Raw genomic sequence first — 17,203 nt, 5'->3', positions numbered from 1 at the left:
AAATCTTATTTCCAAGTTATTTTCCTCTGCAAATGCACACATTTTGAGGCTTCTATAATTTAGAAGAAGATGAATCGAATTGAGGAGCATGTTGAGCACTAGAGTCTGCTTTTCATTTTTTGAACAAGATGTATTAATGTTAAGTTGGCATTACTGTTGCCTTGAGCTACATACACTTGCTAACATAGATCCTGGCATCCTGCCTCACGTGGTTACTCATGATTGTGCATGTGATTTCTGAAAACATACTGTCATAATGTGAATGCTAATGGCACTGGAGTTACAAAATCGCCTCAGTTGCAGACTTGGTGATTTTGCTCCTCCTGTTTTTCGTCTGGACTGAGCTGAAATGCTGGGTTGCTGGTGTAGTGAAATGCTGTGTTCGCTCCTTCTGCCTTTTCTCCATTCCTTGTTGACACCGTCTTGGCTCTTCCTACTCTTGGTCCATCCCTTCCTTGAGGAGTGAAACACTCTGCTTGCTCTTGCTGCGCTCACTCGCTTCCTCCACGACCTGCTCCACCTCGTGAACCACCATGAGCGAGCCTCCTGAACCATGCCGCGACGGCTCTTGGCCGATCACGACGCCGCTCTCTTGGAGCTCCGCCAGGAACTCCATCCAGCCTGCTGGCATTCTCATACGCGCTGAGTATCCCATCGGAGAGGCGGTACGCGTTCACCGTACCCCGTCGAAAACTCGTTGCGCCTCCTCTGAATCGCCTTTGTACGAGTAGGCTCTGAGCAGAGCCTTGCAGACTTGTTTTCCCGCCAAGACCTGCTGTTGATCCTCCGTCTGTTTGATCACATCTTGTGCTTGCTCTAACATATACTATATCTGCTCGGATGTAGGCCTTGCTGTACATGTCCACCAGTGCAGCGCATTCAGCACGACCTGATCACATGACATGAATGCTTCCTCGGTCGGCTTCCCGCAACAGATTTTGCTTGCCGTAGATTTGTATCAGTTTGGGCACATTCGCTTCGAAAGAATCCTCCAGCAGTGCATACTCTAGTGCCTAGCCGCCAACACACAGTCCATTCGTAAGGGATAAAATTAATGGCAACAGTCACCATTGATGCAATTCAGAAGTTGAGCCATTTCAATCTAGTTCAATGTTCAGTAAAGAGTTGAGATCAGAAATTCACAAATTATAAATATGAAACTCGGTAAACAAGATGCGAGTCAAGTAAGAACAGTAAACAATTTTTCTGAGCAGCCCAGGCCCAGCTTCGGAAAAAACAAGAAGCACGAGTTGTAGGAAATTACACCCGATTGCCCTCCCCAAGTGCAACCTCCAACCGTTTTGCCTGGCCCCAACAGAGCGAGCCTCTCCTCTCGCAACCCCTGCCGCCGCCGCCGCCCCGTCTCATCTCCGCCTCACCCCGCAGGACTCCGTCCATCACCACCCGCAGTCGCCGTGCACTAAAATCCCCGCATCTGCGGCCGCTGCCGTTGGTCGCCGCCGGCAGCCGGACGACCTGCTCCGTCCACCCTCCAGCAATATCCACTCCAGAGCCTTCCCCCAGCTCAAGGTGAGCAGCCTCCTCCCCCTACTGTACCGCTTGGATTCGGTTAGGTTCAGCAGTGTGGCCAGATGCAAGCTAGAATTTCTTGTGCGTTGCCAGTTCAGTCAGAAGTTCATCATACCTTTCGCTACAAGTTTATCAATGTTATGGTTTGGCGTCTGTATTTATGAACTGAGGTGTGGCCAGCCGGCCTCGATTTTTGATCTGCGCAGTCTCCGTCAGCCCGCCGGCCGCCACCCATGGCAGAGACCACCGAGAACGAGTGCCACACCGATGAAGAGGAAGACCTGGTCGGAGAGGAGGAAGGAGGCACCGGGATCCAAGGCGAGGAGGGTGGAGGCACCGGGGAGAAGAGGAAGCGGCCTCTGAACAAGAACGAGAAGAGTCTGTGCGGCTTCAGCAAGCGCGGGGTGTGCTACCTCAGCCACGTCCCTCCCCACATGAACCCGTCGCACGTCCGCCAGATCTTCTCCAAGCACGGCGAGGTGCAGAGGATCTACCTCGTCCCCGAAGGTGATCAATCCCCTGTCATGAACTGACTGAATTGGCGGCTGCGTTTTTTTGTTTAATTTGTGATGATACGGTGCCAAAGCTAAGCAGCGTTCATTTGAGGAACACAAATAAGCTGAAAGCCCTACTTTTTTTTTCCGTGCGAATATGCAGAGGGCAATGCGGTGATGTTAGCTAGCCTAGAAAAAACAAAGAGAACAAACCGTATTTATCTCATGTTCAAGTCTCCCTTGGATGATCAAGGGAGATGCGTGTAATCAATCCCGTGCAGAGTTTCTGCTGCAAATAACATGCCTCAACATGTGTAGCAAGGCTGTATTTCGGTAGCGGAAGGCTGTTCATGGAGTTCTAGGTTTGTTTGTCTTGCTTGTATTTGTGAAAGCATTCTTCATTTCTTCTAGGGGAAGGGGAAAATTCAAATAGAACATGGCAACAAATGATAATCATGTTCTGCATGCTGATTACACATGTTGCTGCGGCAGTATACCGTGCAGCGACAGTGAGTTGTTTTTCCTGTCCCTCGTGGTTGTACATCTTAGAATGTGAAGTGCTATACTGCTCTTTATAATGCTTACATATTTGTAAATGAAAAGAACCCAACTTCTTGACTGTTATGTACTAATGTCATCTCTTTCCTCCAGGTCAAGGTCATCGCAAGCATAGTAACGTAAAAGCGAAGGCTTATTCCGAAGGGTATGTTATGAAAATACACAGATGAGCTGATTTGGAGAGACTTGCTAGATCCCATTTTTCGGTTTTATGCTGAAAGTCAAACATGGAGCAATACTTACAATTGTCTACTTATTGCATTTCTGGAGTAGTCATGTAAAGATATGGTAGATGATGTGTAGTATTTCACAATTTTGACATATTTTTATTGTTGTATTTGTTAATTGTATGGCCTTAGTAATGTTCCCAAAATCTTTGTAGGTGGGTTGAGTTTGCAAAGAAAAGTGTCGCCAAGAGGGTGGCTAATCTGCTTAATGGTGAACAAATAGGTGTGTTCTCGGCTCTATGTTTCATGTGTTTTATTCTTTCTATGTCACCGTTGGTTTACATTAGATATACTGAACATGGATGATCTGTTTTTCCTTTTTATTGCTCAACCCTCAACAAACCCCTCAATTTTTTGGCCTCAAAAGGGTTGCTTTTGTCGGCTCTGTCATGTTTGAAGAGCTATACAATGTGTGCTAGAGAGAGAGCTCAATTATTCTTGTCTGACAATTATTGATGACCAGCTGTGTTAATGATGTATTTTATTAGGTGGGAAGAAGAGGTCGTCATTTTATTATGACATCTGGAACATAAAGTATCTCAGGAAGTTCAAATGGGATGATCTGGTTGGTGAAATAGGTATGCCTAAAGTACAAAACTGTAAAGTAGCTATAAACTTGCCAGTAATGTGAACTGATTTGTACGTAGGCTAATCCTTGGGGTTTAATGCAGCTGAGAAGACTCATATCAGGGAACAGAAATTAACATTGGAGATAACAGCTGCGAAGAAACAACGTGATCATTATCTCTCTAATGCTGAAAAGTCTCGTACACAGAAATTTATTCGCGAGCGCATAAAAAAGGTATGCTCTACTGTTTAACATACTTCTGCTAGCATAATTCACGCTGGGGATTTTCTTTGTGTCCTGTGTCTTTATTTATGATTACCAGACACTTGATGACACATGGTTTGGTTATAGTAGGAAAAACATTTCAGTTACAAGCTAGCCCGAACACTGGATATTTTCTCCCTTGTTTTGCCGTTCACTGCAAGTTTCATTACTAAAATCTCTTATGTACGTTGGGGACATCCTTGAAACAGAAGCAAAAGAACGAAGGAAAAGAATCCAATGATGTCGGTGAGACGAATAATGACTGTCCAATTCCTCGACAGAATAGAGCAGTTGAGGAGAGAGGCCCTAGTAAAAAGGCAAAGCTCTCAAAAAATATTCTGGCCGGAGTAAGTAGTGAGCAGCCCTCTGGCAGTTTATCTGGTGGTGCTTTTATGTTAGCCAGCTAGTCATTTGACCTGCTTTCATCGCACTTGCAGGTATTCGGTGGTTCATCATGATCGATTTTGATTCCTGGTGGACTGGAGCATTGCAAACTGAATGTTCTAGCACAGGATCATTGCTGTCTTCACCATCTGCTCCGCCTTTGTAGATTAGGCTGTCGTTGTTTTTGTAATGGAGGGTGAATGGTTTGGTCATTTGGTGACTGCGGATTGCCAAATATGCATTGCTTCTGCTGTAATACTGGGATGGATGTACACTGTTGTTAATTTTAAACAGTGAAGTAATATTACCCTGTATTGGCCATATGACTGTTCGTTCTGTTGTGATTCTCATGGCATGTTACAGTTTTTATTTTTATTTCTATCTTAAACGAGGTAAGACTGTAATCCATCTAAGAAGGTTCTCAATTTCCAGATCGTGCTTGTTTGGAACATAAGAATTTTCACAGTAATTCTTCATTTTTTGCAGGAAAGATTGCCAAATAATGGAGAAATAGACGCCCTGCATAAAACAGAGATCTAAATATATACACCGTGGCCGACCTGGGTTTTTTATGTACATCGATGGTGGACTGGCTGTTCTTTAGTGTGTTTGATTGACTACTTTGGAGAGTTTATTGGGAGCCATCCAACAAGGATGTGAGGGGCTTTGCAGGCGTCCGGACGGCAACCACCCCGGATGCATATTAGGTTGAATAAACTAGTTGGCCAAGTTATGGGAGCAACATATGAAGTAAAATGGGAGCAGGTACTCTTTTAAAACGCCCGGGAGGCCGCGACACACCTTCAATTGTCATTGGAGTCATATATTATTATGCTTGCAGCATGCTCGTAGCTTTCAGAACCGAAAGAAGGGCACTCGGAAAGTGCGAAAGGCCAGAGCTGGTGACGGAGAATAAAATGGGAGCAGGGAATAAAATGGGAGCAGGTAACCTCAAACACCGTTTCATCAACATTCCTGATTCTTTTTAACGTGCTAACAGCAGGTCAATCACAATGAGGATAGTTGTCGAGTTCTTTTGACTCCTAGTACATGGTATGCAAGCGGAAGGGATATCTATGTACTCGCAAATTCTCAAGCTCTCGGGTGCTGAAGCTTCAATGGCTAATACAAACAGGGTGTTTCTATTTACTGACTGTCAGCTAGCCTATTACAAACTGCCGAGAGATATCTCTCCTTTGCTCACTGTTCAACAGCCTTGGTCTATTCCCTCTATGACAGTATGTTTATTGGCCGAGTAACTTTACAACATGAGTGGGCTGTCAGTTGTGTATATTTTGTTGGTGCTGCTCAGGCTACTTGCACATATTATATGGTTACGGTTCAGCTTTTCAGAGAGTCCAGCTCGGCTCAACCTAATTATGCTGGATCAGATCTGGGGATATCTTGATTGACCTGCTGCTTTGGAGAGCTCTGCGTCGCATTTGCAACAGCACAGCACTAGCTCTCCAGCCTGCGTCTCCGGAAGCCTTGCATCCGCCTTCCTCACCGCGCTGCTCCGACAACTCTGCTTCCGAGCTCCACATCATCCGTGTAAGCTTCTAGATCATACCTCGGATGTTTTCACTTGTTAGTTAGTTTTCTGCTCTATTTTCCTCTAGATATACTTTTGTCGGCACAAAAGAAGAATGAAAGGAAATCTGTCTTTTTCGCTGTGATCCTTTTCTCCCTTTCAATGGTTTGCTTATTTATCTCGTCGTTCCAATTTCTACAGGTTTTTCATCCACTGCTGCCTTCACCACCTGTTTGTCCCTCCAGAAGCACTCCTATTGTCGATTTCATTTCCTCAGATTCCTCCAGAAGCACTCCATTATACCCCCCCCCCCCCCCCCCCAAAAAAAATCCAATAGTAGGAATAAGTTTTTGTTCCTGTTTACCATGATTTTAGCAGTTAATATCAACTCGCGTCCCCCTCAATAAACACTTCATCTCCTCCTGCATCCCACTACCCAAGTAACCCCTCCACCCAAAAAAAAAGAAAAATCTGTCTTCGGAGTTCTTTTACCTGTTTCCCCTCACTTTTGGCAGTTAGAATCTTCCAAAGTTTCATCTATTTCGTGTCATTACACTACACCTTACAATCCTGCTATCTGAAAAATCCCAAAAAGCAAAGAAAAATAAAATAAAAGAAATCCGTCCCTGGAGTTATTTGACCTGTTTTCCATCATTTGACTGTTAAAATCTCCCAAAGCTTCCTCCATTTCGTGTCTTATACACTACACCTAAGATCCATACATTGTCAAAATCAGCCCAAAAACATCCCAAACAAACTGCAACTCCATGACGGCGGCGGTGCTGGCTGTCTTACAAATGGTGGCATCACCGATCCTAAAGAAGCTCCTCGCTGATACTTCGACCTACCTTGGGGTCGACATGGCGCGTGAGCTCCATGACCTTGAAACCACCATCATGCCACAGTTCGAGCTGATGATTGAAGCAGCTGACAAGGGCAACAAAAGAACTAAGCTGGACAGATGGATCCAAGACCTCAAACAAGCCTTCTTCAAGGCAGAAGACTTGCTGGATGATCATGAGTACAGCCGCCTTGAGCGCAAATCAAAGAGCAGGAAGGATCCCTTGCCACCGCATTCCTCCACCGGCAGCACTATTCTGAAGCCTCTCCATGCTGTGTCCAATCGGTTGTCCAATCTGTCCTCCAACAATAGGAAGCTAATTCGCCAGCTGAATGAACTGAAGGCCATTCTGGCGAAAGGCAAGGAATTACGTGATCTTCTTTGCTTATCAGCTGGTAACACTGCAGAGGACCCTGTTGTACAAGCAGCCGTTGTTCCTCTGGTCACATCAATTCCACCTTCAAAAGTAATAGGTCGTGACAAGGATCGCGACAATATAATTGACCTTCTTACAAAGCCGGTTGGTGTTGAGGCTGATTCAGCTATACATTCGGGGTTGGCTATTGTTGGAGCAGGAGGCATGGGGAAATCCACCTTGGCACAATATGTTTACAATGATGAGAGGATAAAAAAACATTTTGATGCCAGGATGTGGGTGTGCATCTCACGCAGACTTGATGTCAAACGTCATACACGGGAGATTATTGAATCTGCGGTAAAAGGCGGATGCCCACATGTTGAGAATCTTGATACTCTCCAGTGCAAATTAAGGGACATATTGCAAGACTCACAGAAATTCCTGCTTGTCCTGGATGATGTCTGGTTTGGAAAATCTGACGAGGTGGAATGGGAGCAACTCCTGACTCCTTTAGTTTCTCAGCAGACTGGAAGCAAAGTTTTGATAACTTCTCGTTCGAATATACTTCCAGCTTCTCTTTACTGCAACAAGATTGTTCCATTGGAGAACATGGAAGATGCCAAGTTCTTGGCACTCTTCCAAAACCATGCCTTTTCTGGAGGAGAAATCGGAGAACATAGTTTGCGTCAGAAGCTAGAAGTGATTGCAGAGAAGCTTGCTACCAGATTGGGACGATCTCCTTTGGCAGCAAAAACTGTGGGTTTACAGCTCAGCAGGAAAAAGGATATCAGTTCATGGAAAGATGCTCTAAAGAAGGACAACTTAAGTGATCCCACGAAAGCTCTGTTGTGGAGTTATGATAAGTTAGATCCACGTCTGCAGAGGTGCTTTCTTTATTGCAGCTTATATCCAAAAGGCTATATATATGACATGAGGGAGGTGGTTCACCTGTGGATGGCAGAGGGATTTATTGATTCGTGCAACGAGAACAGAAGAGTGGAAGATACTGGAAATGATTGCTTCAGTGAGTTGGTCTCAGTTTCATTCTTTCAACCAATTGACCATAGATTACGTACATACTATGTTATGCATGATCTTATTCATGATTTGGCAGAGTCACTCTCTAAAGAGCACTGCTTCAGATTAGAAGATGACAAGGTGGCAGAAATACCATCTACTGTTCGACATTTATCTGTTCGTGTTGAGAGTATGGTACAGCATAAGCAAAGCATTTGCAAGCTACATTTGCGTACTATTATCTGCATTGACCCAGTTAAAGATGATGTAAGTGACGTTTTTAATCAGATATTGCGGAATTCCAAGTTGCGTGTACTATATCTGTCATTCTACAACAGTCGCAAGTTGCCAGAATCAATTGATGAGCTGAAGCATCTTAGGTATTTAAACATCATCTACACGTCAATTTCTGAATTGCCAAGATCATTATGTACTCTTTACCACTTACAGTTCCTTAAGTTCAGTGACAAAGTTGAAAGTTTGCCGGACAAACTATGCAATTTAAGTAAGCTGTGGTATCTTGAAGGGCACAATGTTAATCTAGCACATGATCCGTACAGGATTGGTCCGCCACAAATCCCAAACATAGGCAACCTAACTTTGCTCCAACAACTAAGTAATTTTTCTGTGCAAAAGCAGAAGGGATATGAGTTGTGGCAGCTGAGGGACATGAACGACCTTGGTGGCCTTTTAAATGTTACAAATCTTGAAAATGTCACTGCAAAGGATGAAGCTTTAGAGTTGAACCTACACCGTAAAACTCATCTTAAAAGCTTATGCCTTAACTGGAGTTATATGGATAACATAAATGTAGAGGACAGCTCACACTTAGAGATTCTGGAAGGTCTGACGCCACCGCCTCAACTTAAGGGCCTCACAATCAAAGGTTAAAGATCTGCAAAATATCCAGGTTGGTTTCTTGAGGATTCATATTTTGAGAACTTGGAAACCTTTGAGCTTCTTAATTGCACTGTGTTAGAAGGCCTACCAACCAATGCAGAACTCTTTGGGAATTGCTGCTCACTTCGCCTCTGGAATGTGCCAAACCTAAATATATTACCTTGTCTTCCAGAAGGTCTTAAAAGTTTATCAATTGCCAAGTGTCCACTGCTTATATTTGTTTCCAGCGATGAACCAGAACAGCATGATCAGTGGGAGAACATCATGAATATACACCAATCGGTATCAAACCTTCTTTTGATAACGCGTAAGGGTTCAGTACATGGTTCAGTATCAAAAAAAGTGACATAATAGCATCGGAACTTTCATCTCTGGAGCGGTTGATGGCATCAATGGATGCAGATATGTCACGTGTTGAAAACATTAGAAGTGTCATAGAAAGAGAGGAATTTGTGATAGAGGATAGCATCAGTGCATGGATATGTTGCCACAAGGAGAGGATGGGACTCATTTATGGAAGAAACATCAGGCTGCCTCTGGTTCCACCATCACAACTTAACAGACTTTTCCTTTCTTCATGCAGTATTACAGATGGGGCATTAGCTGTTTGCCTTAATGGTCTCACTTCACTGAGAAGTTTGCACTTAACTAAGATCATGACTTTGACTACAGTTCCGTCGCAAGAGGTCCTCCTACATTTGACAAAGTTAAGTTGGCTGAATATCAGTTCTTGCTGGTGTCTCAAGTCATTAGGGGGGTTACGAGCTGCTACCTCCCTTTCAGATGTCAGATTTCATTCCTGCCCTTCTCTAGACTTGGCACGTGGAGCAGATGAAATGCCATTATCTCTTACGAGGCTCACTATATACTGGTGTGTGGTTGGAGCTAACTTCTTCAGTAGTGGTCTGCCGCACCTGAGAGATCTTGAAATGGTTGGCTGCGGAAGCCTTGCATCCTTGTCAATCAGTCATTTGATCTCCCTTGCATCATTAGTACTAAAAGATCTCCCGGATCTGTGCTTTATTGAAGGACTGTCTTCCCTGCAACTTCACCGTGTATCTTTAGAAGGTGTCCCGAAGCTCAGCGCCAAGTGCATCTCACAGTTTCGGGTGCAGAAATCACTCAGTGTTAGCAGTCCTGTGATACTCAACCACATGCTCTCTACTAAAGGTTTTACAGCTCCAGAATTCCTCTGTCTAATTGATTGCAAGGAGCCATCCATTTCATTCGAAGAATCTGCAAATTTCTCATCCCTGAGAAAGCTGATATTACGTCAATGCGAAATGAGATCCCTGCCAGGAAATCTCAAGTGGCTGACAAGTCTGACACGACTTGGTATCTACGAGTGCCCCAACATATCATCTTTATCCGATCTGCCACCCTCCCTCCAACATATAATTGTTGAGGGTTGTGAGCGCTTGAAAGAGAGCTGTCAAGCACCTGATGGAGAAAGTTGGCCAAAGATTGCGGGTATCCACTCGAAGGAAATCAGATGAACTATGGTTTCAGATTCCAGACTACAAATAAATGGGAAGGTAAATGTTCCACCAACGCCCTCAAAGAAAACCTTTTGTTGACATTATCTTATGCAATTTTGATCATTCAAATAGTTTATTCATTTCACTGTATCCCTCATTTATTTTAATTCGGATGCAGGCTGGGAGTAACGAAGTTTTGTTTTCCCAACAGAAGAAAAAAACAGTCTCAAGATCTGTCCCCTCCAGTGACCTCGTCTCCACTGCCTGCCTGTCAGAAGTCAAGTGTTGGATGTGTCAGCTCACTTACAATTCAACTCCCTCCGCACTGTGTGTCGCTGGTGCCGATCCATTGGTTCTTTTCTTCCTCGATTGCTGCGCGCATCATTCTTCCACTCTTGATGGCTCCACTACTGTGCGGACTGCTGAGACACGTGTGTTTAAATTTGAATCTTGTTCTATGTTGTTGTGTTTTGTTGTCCTGTGTTTGAGTGTTACTTTTGCTTTTGATTGGTGCTGCCCGTAAGTATTATTTCTTGTGTGCTGAGAAGTACTTCGATATCTCATGACTTCTGGAGGGCTAAGCTCCATATTTCAGTACAGTATTGTAGCTGAACTTCTGCAGTTTATGTTTGGAGTGTGCTGGATGTCTGATGTGAAGCAAATCTGAATACACTACCAGCAGTTACAAGCCCTCACAGCAGGCCTTAACTTCTCATAAAGTTATAGCAGTCACCATGTGAATCATTTGTTTTTGTGGCCATTCTGGAGACACGGAGTGTACGCCGTGTGCCATTGTTTCCCTCTAGAGTTCTCTCGGGTGTGATCTTGTTTGGGGACTATGGCGACTGCTAAAATTCCGTAGAACTAAGTGTAAATGAATTTCTTTTAGAGATGATGGTCAGGGTGCACTAAGTATTAATCTTGACAGCATGTGTTCTGGGATGAATTTAACCACAAGGGTCCAAGGCGCACAAGCAAATCCAGTAGTGTAGAAAACCACACCACAGTAGAAAATGTCTAACTCTGAAGTCTGAACTAGATCGGCTAGATGGATGCGGTTCAGTACCAGTTAGGGTGGCAGTAGAGCACCAGGCTGCGGGTCTACGCCGGAGCAGCTCCGCCGCGGCCGCGTACCCCGAGCTCCGGCGTGCGCCGTCTTGCGGCGCGGCTGCGACCAGGACCTGCAATCCAACAAAGCGAGCCCCAAATCAGGGAGATTAGGGAACTGGAGCAGACATCAATCCTCGCTCGTCGGCGACTCTGATGAGGAGGGCGACCTGTGCAAGCAACACACGATGCATTCGGAACCTGCAGCCGTGCCGCCACTCGCCGGAGACGGCCGCATCTTGTTCCACGAGAGCAGAGCAGCCCCAGCCGGCGAGCTGGGTGGCTTGCTGGGCGACGGCTACGCATCCACGACGGCGAGGACGAGCGGCTGGACGGCGACGGCGAAACCAGTCATCCCGGAGCGCCGGCCCGCTGGGTGTTCGGCATAATGCCACCACTCTAGTAACGCCTCTCGGTGCGCGCCGTCTCCCCCCTGCAAAGTGGCCGTGACGAATGGGTTAAAAAACAGATACTTCCTCCATTAAAAAAATACTTATCGAAGAAATAAATGCTAAAATAGGAAGTATCACCAAATATCCGCTAAACTCCACGGCACGACCAAATATTCAGTCCATTTAAACGTTTGATTAAGCAGGGATGAAATTCAAGCTAAATGTACATACAATTTAACAAAGTTTGATATATTTATAATTAAACGCACAAAATTTAACAAGTTCAAACTAAACATAAACTAAACTAGGCCAGGTCCGAGTGGTGACCTCCTTCGTCGTACGTGGCATCGTCCAATCCGCCGTCTGCCGTCGTCACGCCAGTGGCGGAACGCCGTCCATGCGTCGTGGCATCACGTCCGGCCTATGCAGCATGCTCACATCGCAGGCGCTCCGCCGCATCTTTTCCACCACCTTGCGCAGTTTGCGACAATTCCCCTCCCGGCAACTATGGCACCGGCCGCCCATACTGATCGTGTGCGACCGTTCAATGATCAGGTCGTGCATGCAAGTCAACTGCATCCGATCCAACCACGTGGTGCGTCAACGTTTTTTTTAAAACATATACCAATTACACCCAGCCTCTGCACCAACAAAATGTCACAAACGACATCCAGGATGCACACGGTCTTAAGGAAAAAAGGAAGAAAAAAAGGAAAAAAAAGGCCCTGCCACGGTAATCAACTCCTCGCAACAGCAACCCAACAAAACTACCGCCAAAGACAACATCCGGAATACAAAAAGGTTCTCCAAAGGCCACGCCTCCAAGGAGGGAAACAGTGCACAAGCGTCGTCGTCGTCCGATCGAAGATCTTAGGTTTTCACCCTCGAGAAAGTATGAGCTCTCAAAACAATTCCTTCAGCAAGGCCATTGCCAGACACAACCAATGAAGGTCATGACTTAGGTTTTCACCCTGAAAGTCACTTGAGAAGCGCCACCAAACTTGAATTCCTCCAGTGCTACCGCCCCCACTTGCCAAGGCTGCTACTACAAATCATCAAACGCCAGGCTCATAGTTACCAAATCCAAATTGGATCACCGGGCCCCGTGAAGCAAAATCTTCAGCGCCTTGGAGGTCTCCGCCAACACTGGTCCTCCAATCTCAGCTACCATGACCTTCTCCACCACAATATAGACCATGGAAATCGAGATGCCGACATGTTCCATGGTTTCGATAACCAGCAGAGCTTCGCGCCGCACTATCATGAAGCCACGCAAGCGGATATGTGTGCGCACGATCGGATTCCATCCTATCCAGATATCCAGGAGCTTCATAAGCCAAACCGAGAAGATTTCTGGTAGAAGATCCGGAACACATCTGATGACCAGATCGAAGAGGAGCAGACACGTTGAACATTGCCCTGATGCGAGAAGAATGCTAGGACCACCACCACTAATCTGAAGACTCGCAAGCCCTCACGCCGCGAGTCATGACCCAACATGAACGGAAGAAGAGGAGACGACAACCCAGCTAGCAACTGCATGTCGTCGCCGGCGTGGCCAAGGCCACAACCTGCTTACCCCGCAGCACAAGCCTTGACTGGATCCCCATGGCCAGATTGGATCCATGGCCCAGATCGGATCCATAGCCTAGATCGAGACCCGACGATCCAGCTCGCACGCCGAAGACAGCCGCTACGGCGGCACACCACCTCCCCCTCGACGCCACTCCGCCTAGATCCTCAGGCACCGACCAAGACAATCGCGCCGCCCCATGCCCTGAAACAGCACCCCACCTCCTCCCGTGTGATGCTGCCGAGGAAACACCTCCCCCGCCCACCGTCTTCGACGGGATGGGCGCCGCCACCACCGCCGGCGTTGGCAGCAGCGACGGCAGGGGACGCATATCATAGGGGACCCTAGAGAGATCGGTGGGGATGGCCTCCGGAGCCGCCCGGGAGGGGAGCGTCAACATTTTTTTTTACCCCCTATTATGCTTTATTATGCATTTGTTCCCTTGAATCACAAATTGTGTTTGTTCAAAATAAATAAATTCACATTTTAATCGTTACCGACAGTACGTGACCATACCAGTCCATTCATACAAGTGGAGACCACATGCTACCAATTATATGAAGAACGAAACATGAAAACATAAAATTTTCATGTTCACATGAAAACACAAAAAGAAAGAAGTTTGCCATATTCAAGATAAAATTCAACTACATGAAACATAAATTTGCCGTGTTGATGGCTTCATGTACATGGATATTTGATAAGAACACAAAAAGTTTGCCCTGTTCATGATTAAAAAACACCTATATTTGACATAAAAATTGCCATGTTCAAGGTTTCATATACATGGATATATATAAAAAATAGAGAGAAAATTGCCATGACATGAAGAGAAAAAAAATCCACCTATATATAACACAGACATGTTCATATGGAAACACATCAAGAAGTTTGATGTAATGGTAACATGTCAACATATAGAAAAATTGTAATGGTAGCACTGAAAATTTTAGAAATTGTGTCATTGTCACATGACAATTTTAGAAAAATTGCAATTCAGGATTTTGTGTTCTATAAAACACGTAAACTTGTCGGAAATTTTGTAATCATCACATGGAAAATTTTAAAGAAGTCTGTACTTATAACATGGCAAATTACAAAAACCATTTTTAATCTCCCGAATCATTGCAACTTTTAGAAGAAGAAAATTGTAATAGACACATGACAAATGTAGGAACTTTATTCTCCAAAAATCATGGTAAATTGTTGGAAATATTTTATTCGTCACATAATATTTTTAAAAGAGTTTGAATTGATCACATGGAAAATTTATTGTCTAAATCATTGCAACTTTTCATAAAAAACGGAAATATTCACATGACAATTATAGGCATTTTATTGTCAAACACATGGTAACTTTGGGAAAACAATTTTGTGATGGTCACATGGCAAATTAGGGCTTTTTCTCCAAAATCAGGGCAACTTGTTGGAATTCTTGTAATCATTAGATGAATTCTTTTGAAAAGTTTGAACTGATCACATGGCAAATTTATAAAATAAATAATGTCTAAATAATTGCAACCTTTTGCCGTTCTAGCTTATGCCCATTATCCATGAAAATAATTTGAATTGGAAGGAGATATGTCCCTTTACTTTCTTGAGAATTAAATAAATTCTTACAGACTCATGGCAAAAACTTAGGCGTGGGAGCCGCTTTTTTGCACATACCCTCATCTAAACCCGGACATAAATAGTAAATAAAAAAAGTAAGAAAAAAATAAAAAATTCTAAAAAAAATAGGCATCCAAGATGCTCATGTCTGCAAGGTGCGTGCAAAATTTTAAGTTGTTTGGGCATCTGAAGAGTTTGTGTCAAGAAAAACAGACTTCAGGTGTCTTTTAAAAAAAAACTATTTGGAGTCTATTTTGCTATTTTTTGGCACGAGCTCCTAGATGTCCAAACACCATGAAATTTGCACACACCTTGTGCACATGAGCATCTTAGACACCTACACATTTAAGATTTTTTTTTACTTTATTTTACTATTGTTTTTGAATGAACTGTTCATTGGGTGTAGATTAGCCTGTGCACCATTTTGAATTATCGCCTAACCAGTAGCTTAAACTACGTATGCAACACATATTTGTATTTTTTTTTAAAAAATTGTATGGGCATTTGTTTTATTTTTTGTGAAGGCCATGTCTGATTAAATCGAGAAGATGATTGTTTCTTTGCAAAAAAAAAACTCAGTGTGCTGTAAGAGCACTGAGAGTCATAATTTTTATATGTTTAAATAACTATTTAGCTTTTGTTGTAGCAAATCAATTATCTCACACTGGCAACAAGCATTTGAAAAAGTGAAAAGTACAAACCACTAGTAGAAAAGGGGGCATTGGTCCAGGCCGGATCAGCCCTTTAGTCCCGGTTCAATCCAGAAGCGGGACCAATGGGGACATTGGACCCGGTTCGTGAGCCCCGGGGGCCAACCGGGCCACGTGGGCCATTGGGCCCGGTTCGTCTGGCCTTTTGGTCCCGGTTGGTGGGCCCACCACTATTGGTCCCGGTTGGAGGCATGAACCGGGACCAAAGGCTGCCCATTAGTCCCGGTTCATACCACCAACCGGGACTAAATGGTGCCAGAGTTTAGTCCCACCTCGCCAACCGAAGGGGGCTCACACCCGTTTATAAGCCCATCCCTCTCTGCCTTGTTGAGCTTCTCTCAAAATGAAAATAGATGCCCTTATACAGGGAATTTGACCTAAATTCATATTGAATTTCTCTGAAGTTAGTAGAAATTTATTATGAATTTAGGTTTAATTTTCTCTATAAGCGCATCTATGCTCATTTTTTTAGAAAAGTTAATCACAACTATTTTTTCTTCTATTTATTTCTGAGTAGTTTTTTATATAGTTTTTTTCTTTTCTGATATATTTATTTTTTTCTATTTATTTCTGAGTTGTAATAAGTCATTAAAAATAAAAAAGATTTCAGTAAAGTTAATCACAACTATTTTTCTTCTATTTATTTCTGAGTTGTTTTTTATATAGTTTTTTTTCTTTTCTGCTATATTTATTTTTTTCTATTTTTTCTGAGTTGTAATAAGTCATCAAAAATAAAAAAGATTTTAGTAAAGTTAATCACAACTATTTTTTCTTCTATTTATTTCTGAGTAGTTTTTTATATAGTTTTTTTCTTTCCTACTATATTTTATTTATTTATTTATTTATGTGTGGTAATAAGTCATTAAAAATAAAAAAAGGCTCAATGCTAGTTAATTCGCTTCAAACATTTCGGAATAGTGTAAACTGCACTGCACATAGCTCCGTGCAGTCTACCCTATTCCTCAAGGCTTGAAGCGAATCAACATGCAGGTGAGCATTGAGCCTCTTCTTCATCGTCTCTGCACTCAGGGCTTATAAACAGCTGCGAGTGCCTCTCGCTTGGCGATGTGGGACTAAAAAAACAGCTGCAGAAAGAATCAACTAAAAAACAACTGTAGAAAATAAATAAGTAATTAGACGGGTCCATTGGTACCGGTTGGTGGCAACAACCGGGACCAATGCCCCTCTTGAAAAAATAAAGCAAAAAAACAAAAGAAAATAAGTAATGCAGAAAACAAAACAAAAAAACTGGAAAAAAAATAAAATAGCAACAATAAGTATTTTGTTGTAAGTAGAAACAAAATAAAATAAATAAAGCAAAAACAAAACAAAAAGGTGTATTCAAATTTGAAAACTAATGGCACTAACAGAAAGTATATATTTTTTCTAAAACTAAAAGCAAAAAGAATTAAAAAATAAAGCAAAAGAACAAAAGAAAATAAATAATGCAGACAACAAAACAAAAAAACTGGAAAAAAAATAAAATAGCAACAATAAGTATTTTGTTGTAAGTAGAAACAAAATAAAATAAATAAAGCAAAAACAAAACAAAAAAGGTGTATTCAAATTTGAAAACTAATGGCACTAACAGAAAGTTTATATTTTTTCTAAAACTAAAAGCAAAAAGAATTAAAAAATAAAGAAAAAAACAAAAGAAAAT

The 17,203-nt window shown here is 43.1% G+C and overlaps 1 protein-coding gene and 2 pseudogenes across 2 annotated transcripts; 2 read left to right on the top strand and 1 right to left on the bottom strand.

The window, feature by feature from the left end:
* Positions 1-19: 19 nt before the first annotated feature.
* LOC123080980 (pentatricopeptide repeat-containing protein At1g01970-like) lies at positions 20-1,398 on the bottom strand (annotated as a pseudogene).
* LOC123144389 (pre-rRNA-processing protein ESF2) lies at positions 1,290-4,348 on the top strand. 2 transcript variants are annotated; one of them, XM_044563513.1, is made up of 8 exons: positions 1,290-1,530; positions 1,737-2,037; positions 2,676-2,727; positions 2,965-3,032; positions 3,298-3,387; positions 3,481-3,611; positions 3,851-3,988; positions 4,079-4,348. In XM_044563513.1, the coding sequence occupies exons 2-8, from the start codon at positions 1,764-1,766 to the stop codon at positions 4,097-4,099; spliced, it is 774 nt and encodes a 257-aa protein (XP_044419448.1). In that variant the 5' UTR covers positions 1,290-1,530; positions 1,737-1,763; the 3' UTR covers positions 4,100-4,348. The 2 variants fall into 2 exon arrangements, with proteins under 2 accessions (XP_044419448.1, XP_044419454.1); XM_044563519.1 differs by having other exon boundaries at positions 1,303-1,530; positions 1,711-2,037.
* A 924-nt stretch (positions 4,349-5,272) lies between these two features.
* On the top strand, positions 5,273-10,821 carry LOC123144373 (putative disease resistance protein RGA4; annotated as a pseudogene).
* Positions 10,822-17,203: the final 6,382 nt, after the last annotated feature.

The sequence above is a fragment of the Triticum aestivum genome, chromosome 1B (genome assembly GCF_018294505.1).
Source record: "Triticum aestivum cultivar Chinese Spring chromosome 1B, IWGSC CS RefSeq v2.1, whole genome shotgun sequence".
NCBI classification, from domain to species: domain Eukaryota; kingdom Viridiplantae; phylum Streptophyta; class Magnoliopsida; order Poales; family Poaceae; genus Triticum; species Triticum aestivum.
The sequence above is the reverse complement of the archived record's forward strand: the minus strand, read 5'-3'. Positions and strand labels throughout refer to the sequence as shown.